Below are 6,122 nucleotides of genomic sequence, written 5' to 3'. Positions count from 1 at the left end.
TTATCGGCTCCACACTTGTAATGAATTATACATGATAAAAAACATTTAAAGAAAAATTCTGACGTCAATTGCCAAACACGGATTTATTGCATTGTTGCAGTCGCACCATGTTACCATGAGAGGGCACTGTACATTTATGCTCATAATAGGGTCAACTACACCAAGACATCCGGTAAAAAAAAAAAAAGAAAAATCTTTCAAAATAAAACACTGAAGTTTAAAGTAACAGAAATTGAAATATTAAATTGTAAAAGTACCTGTAATTTGTAGTATAGTAAATATTCATAGCTACTTTTCCACTGATCTTCCTGTGAGATACAGTTGTTGAAAAACCATACACTGTACATAAAAATAAAAAACACACTTTCCTGCTTGGAGTCAGATGGAGATATCAATTTTTATTTTTTAAAACTACAAGTCCCAGTGTCATATTAAATGTACGTCAGCGGAAGTTAGACATTTTGGTATAAAACCATTTCCGCGTCCATTGACGGTCCTTTCCTGTCTACGGCCTTTTGGAAGATGGCGGTGCAAATCTCCAAGAAGAGGAAGGTTAGCACTGTTTTATCTGCGTTTTACTCACAGAGACAGTGACTTTCTCTAGAAATGGGGTCATGTCGGTTAGAATACAAGCGTTTCGTGTTGGCTCCGGAGTTAGTCGAGCTTGTGCACCTCTCCTCCGGAGAGGATTAATCCAGATGCTGCCGGCGCGAAGACCTCCTCATTTGGCTCGCTAACATGGCTCTGTCCACAGCGGCCAGGGCATGAGTTGTAACCCCGGGACCCACAGGCATGAGGCCCGGTTAAGACTCTTAGGCGAGTTGTGTATAAGGCAGAATTACCAGACTTTAAACTTTGAAAATATCACTGCTTGTCTCTTTAAGTGGCTTCACCTTTCCTAATGTGGGTTAGCTGGCGAGCTAGCTTCACAGTCTAAATGAACGGAGACTGAGAAAACTCTACGTAACCCAAATAAACCGGCAGATATTAGGGCGTTCATTTAATAAACAATCATCAGTGGTGTTTGAATAAAACATGTAAAAGCTGCAAAGGACAATGTAGTGTATTTTAAATGGTTATAAGCTGACAGCGGAGTCAATTTTGGGTTTATTGGCGTTCAAAGCACTTTAATTAGACCTTACATGCAGTTCCTGTGTTTTTGGTAAACTAAATTTACTAAACATCCTTGGAACTGGGTACTTCGATCAGTGGTGTTGCATGTGTAGGTTAATAAAAAAGTTTGAGTGCACTAACACTTATTTTAATGTGTATTTGTATGTGCCTTTACAGAATATCGAAGAAAAATACTTTACTCCTGTCATTTTGACTTGTATTTAGTGTCTGTGAAGCATCTCTAGAGTTTATCATTACAGTCTACTACAGTTTAAGAACCTGGGCTGTGCTCCAAGCTTTAACATTACAGCTTTCTACAACTCATTCACAATTTCCCTTGAGTCCCATGGGTTTCTTCTAGGTGCCAGTCAGTTGTTTCATTCTGAATCTGACCCTGTTCTCTATCCTCAGTTCGTCTCAGACGGTATCTTCAAGGCCGAGCTGAACGAGTTCCTGACTCGCGAGCTTGCCGAGGATGGCTACTCCGGTGTGGAGGTGCGTGTGACTCCAACCAGGACTGAGATCATCATCCTGGCTACAAGGTCAGTGTCCACACTTTATTAAAGTTTTTATATACAAGTTGTTTGCACTAGCAGAGATGATGCAAGCTGCATGTACTAATGATTTCATGTTCTAATGATGGAAAATTCAGTAACATAAGTTCTAACTTGTGTTGCATTTTTGTCAGGCATTTACTTTAGCAGATGACAAGAGCACATCTGTAAAGATGTTAATATTTTAGGATTATTGTATATATGAGGGTCTGGCCTGTAGGTAGCTTTCACGTCAACATCCTAGTTGCAGTTATGATTGGGAAGCTGATTTCCATCTGAAAGCTCTAATAGCTCCAACTTTGCAGTAACTAATAAGAGTACCTGAAAACAAAACAAATAGGAAAACCTCACTTCAGTCAGAGGCTGTAATTGAATTTAGAATAATCCAAATTTAATGAATGTGGCTCTTAATACCTCTGCACAGTATTTAGGCCTCCCTCAACCCCCCCCCTGATGTGAATGTGACATTAGGACAAAACTGAACCATGAGTATGACAGAACTATGCATGGGATGCTGTTGACAGCTAGAATACGGTATAACCCTAAATGTCTTAAATTGTCTTTAGGACCCAGAATGTTCTGGGAGAGAAGGGTCGTCGGATCAGAGAGCTGACCGCTGTGGTTCAGAAGAGGTTTGGTTTCCCCGAGGGCAGCGTGGAGGTAAGAGCCAGGATGAATATATTCAAGAAGAGAAAAGAATTACAGTATTGTGGCAACAGCAGGATTTAATAGTATATTAAGTACTTACTATACTAAAACTTTCAGGGTTTTTTTGGGGTTTTTTTTTTGGTTTTTTAGCTTAGCCATTCAACATTTGACCAATGTTAATAGAGGTAACACCATGCCTAACACTTGACTACAATTAACAGTCTATTACTGTACTGAAATATTGAAAACGACTTATGTTAAGATGAATGCAGGTGCAAAGGCTCCTGAATCTTGATTGTCCTCCCTTCAGTGATGATACGATGACGAGACAGAACAGGACTCAGTCTGTGTCTGCTGGTTACTGGTTCAGGTCTACGTTCTGTGGTTCTGCTCCAGTTCCTCAGATCAGGGAGTCTTTCCAAGTGAAGACACAGAGGCATTTGTCTGAGAAGGGTAAAAGCATCAGGAGTGTACTGCACTGCATTTCCTAAAACAGAGTCAACATTCCTGACAGTAGTAGTGATAGTTCCTGTCAACTGCATATTCTTTCTCAGAGCAGGATATATGTGAACTCAAGGAAAAAGTAAATGTTTCTGCAATAGTGGCTCCCTAACTTACTAATGAGTTTAGGATTCATTTCATAGTTCAGCATTGGCAGCATTCATCATGTTTGACTGAACTGTCTCCCCTCTCTTAGCTGTATGCTGAGAAAGTTGCCACTCGTGGTCTGTGTGCCATCGCTCAGGCAGAGTCTCTGCGCTACAAGCTGCTGGGAGGCCTGGCTGTTCGTAGGTAAGCAGTGTTATAAAAGAACAAGGCATAGGTTTATAGTTTTAAAACACACACACACACACACACACACACACACACACACACACACACAGAGTAGTAGTAGCTACACCGTAGCTGACTTTCGCTAAAAATGCAAATCCATGACTGGGCTTAGGGCAGATATGGAGACAGCAAGGACTGATTGGTCCACTTCCCTGGCTGTGTTTTCATCTACAGCTTTCTGATGAGAGTATGTATGTATATCAAAAGCAAGTATGACTTGTGATTTAATGATCTGGTCAGATGATCAGAAATTCACAGACGCTGGCCTCTGTCTCAAGGAGCCTAGTTTTTACTCTGGGGTTGATGTTTGTCCAGTGTCGTGAATTTTAGTCCCTTCAGTGATGAGACGATGACGAGTCGGAACAGAACTCAGTCTGGTTCTGGTGGTTGACTGGTTCAGGTTCACGTTCTGTGGTTCTGGTCCAGTTCCTCAGAGCAGGGAGTTCTTTTGGTTGAAGACATCGAGGCATTTGTCTGAGAAGGGTTGAACAGTACAAACGCATAGTTTTAGCTGCAAGGTGGTTCTGCTTGCAATAAGTAAAGCACTTCATTAAGCTAAATTTAATAAACCTAAATTTTAAAAAATTAGAACTTGCTTTCATAGTATTCAGTTTATGTTTTGTAATGACATAATTATGCATGTATACATACTTGGAATCCACCGCAACACTGCTGTTAATTCCATATATTAAGTTTAAACCCAGCTTGAACTTTGATCTTCCATCAGTGCAATAAATCTTCTCAACACACACTTGTCCATTTTTCTCTGATAGAACCGGTAAACGTTCACTTTAGTTCTTAGTGAAATGCTGTATGTTGACCCTGTTCTTACCCCTCCACTCTTTCAGGGCATGCTACGGTGTTCTGAGGTTCATCATGGAGAGCGGTGCCAAGGGCTGCGAGGTTGTTGTGTCTGGCAAGCTGAGGGGTCAGAGGGCTAAGTCCATGAAGTTTGTGGACGGCCTGATGATCCACAGCGGAGACCCCGTCAACTATTACGTCGACACAGCTGTCCGTCACGTCCTGCTAAGGCAGGGTGAGTATACCTGGACCAGGGACACAGCAGCAGCAAGAAATAACACCTGTTTACTTTGGTGTTGGACATTTGGAGTTACGGGGATGATGTTTTATTGTGGCTGTATTTCAAAGCCTTGCTTTTCTTGGTGTTAATACATGTCATTGGACGTGCTTGTTGGTCATCCTCAGGTGTGCTGGGCATCAAGGTGAAGATCATGCTGCCCTGGGACCCCAGCGGTAAGATTGGACCCAAGAAGCCCCTGCCCGACCACGTCAGCATTGTGGAGCCCAAGGAGGAGACCCTGCCCACCACACCCATGTCTGAGCAGAAGGGGGCCAAGCCAGAGGTGCCCGTCATGCCCCAGGGAGCACCTGTCCCCACAGCATAAAAGGGTAAGAGGCAGCAGGGTCCCATCACCAGCAGGCTGGCTTTATGTGAAGAGGCAGTTACCCAGGGACTTTGTCATTTAATTTGTTGTTAACACTGAAGCAGTGTTTTGGTACTGAAATCGAATCCTAATAATTGTTCAGTTAGGATAACAACATTATTTGTTGTCATGGTAACATATTGGCTTAATATGAGATGATGTTTGTGATCTTAAAATGCTCCTAAAACAAATTGAAGCACCAGAGCTGCTTCTGAACAGTTCATTGGCTGAAGCTGAACTGTTTTTGACGATGGTAGTGAACTGGATATCAATTTACTAAATACTGTAGGCCAGGATAGTGACGTAGGCAGGGCTGGTTCGGTTAAAAACAAATTGTGTATCTGTTCACATAATTCATGGATACCCGTACTGTATTAGTGCAAAAGCAGGTCTTAAATAGTTTTAGTCCCTTCGGTGATGAGACGATGACGAGTCGGAACAGAACTCAGTCTGGTTCTGGTGGTTACTGGCTCAGATCCATGTTCTGTGGTTCTGGTCCAGTTCCTCAGAGCAGGGAGTTCTTTTGGTTGAAGACATCGAGGCATTTGTCTGAGAAGGGTTGAACAGTACAAACACATTGTTTTAGCTGCTTAAAGAAACTCTCAGGAAAAGTGAATGAAGAGAGTCAGTGTGTGAAGATCTGTCAATAACATGCAAATGCTCTAATCACAACAAAGTGTTTATGCTAGCAATAAGTAAAGTGCTGTAGATCAAGATAAATTTACCCTTAAAATTAAAACCTGTTTTCACAGGATTTACATGAGTTTTGTTCTTCAAATCTAGTATAATTGCTGAGGAACAACACCTTGGCCGTCAAATCAGTTCTAGCCAGAAATTAAGCAGAAAATGAACCTGATATCACGACATGTTAATCAGTCACACCTCAACTTTGGCTAAAACAAAGGAAAGAAAGAAAACAAAGGTTTTATCCAAGTGTTTGAAGCTTGTTTTTAATTCTGATTTTGTTTTTTTTTACAGGTTTTCAACTGTTCCACCACATGGAAGCAAGACCCTGTGTTTTTTGTGTACAAAAACAATAAAATCTGGAAAATACACTTCAACATGTTGTGGTCAATTGTCACACATTGTGTCGAGTCTTGAAAACCCAGGAAAAGTTAACAAACTAGTCTGATAGTCCACTAAATGTGAAGCAAATTTTTCAGTACTGTGACAGAGCACTAATGTTACAGTCCCCTCAAAGCTCAAAGGTGGTTTTCTACAGGACAATTAAAGTTGTCTCATACCTGAACAACACTGGTCACTGCAGTTTTTACCAAAAAAATAGAATAGAAATACCGTATAAAGATGCTACATAAAAACTCAGCCAATGAGATGTTTTACTGTACTTTGTCTCTTGGCTTCATGTAGCTTTTTACTGTTGAGCCCAATGAGGGAGAATATTCTTCCTACTGTAGAGTTCATCAGCTTTTTTTGTGGACTTTTTTTGGGGTAAGAACTGTTTCTCAATCATGGTATTCATTCATCAAAAGACTTGTTGATAAAGAGATGCATTGATCTATAAAGACTT

General features: G+C 41.0%; 1 protein-coding gene and 3 non-coding genes across 4 annotated transcripts; all 4 read left to right on the top strand.

The window, feature by feature from the left end:
- Window positions 1–427: 427 nt before the first annotated feature.
- rps3 (ribosomal protein S3) lies at window positions 428–5,649 on the top strand. The gene is made up of 7 exons (XM_056375082.1): window positions 428–552; window positions 1,525–1,655; window positions 2,234–2,327; window positions 3,013–3,107; window positions 3,998–4,185; window positions 4,356–4,559; window positions 5,573–5,649. Exons 1-6 carry the CDS (start codon window positions 523–525, stop codon window positions 4,553–4,555), a joined length of 738 nt encoding a protein of 245 aa, XP_056231057.1. The 5' UTR covers window positions 428–522; the 3' UTR covers window positions 4,556–4,559; window positions 5,573–5,649.
- LOC130168819 (small nucleolar RNA SNORD15) lies at window positions 2,620–2,768 on the top strand. Its single transcript, XR_008827745.1, has one exon. It is a non-coding gene; the product is annotated as a small nucleolar RNA SNORD15 (small nucleolar RNA).
- LOC130168818 (small nucleolar RNA SNORD15) lies at window positions 3,483–3,632 on the top strand. The gene has a single exon (XR_008827744.1). It is a non-coding gene; the product is annotated as a small nucleolar RNA SNORD15 (small nucleolar RNA).
- LOC130168816 (small nucleolar RNA SNORD15) lies at window positions 5,004–5,152 on the top strand. Its single transcript, XR_008827742.1, has one exon. It is a non-coding gene; the product is annotated as a small nucleolar RNA SNORD15 (small nucleolar RNA).
- Window positions 5,650–6,122: the final 473 nt, after the last annotated feature.

The sequence above is a fragment of the Seriola aureovittata genome, chromosome 4, assembly GCF_021018895.1.
Source record: "Seriola aureovittata isolate HTS-2021-v1 ecotype China chromosome 4, ASM2101889v1, whole genome shotgun sequence".
NCBI lineage: Eukaryota > Metazoa > Chordata > Actinopteri > Carangiformes > Carangidae > Seriola > Seriola aureovittata.
This window is presented reverse-complemented; position numbering and strand designations above follow the sequence as displayed.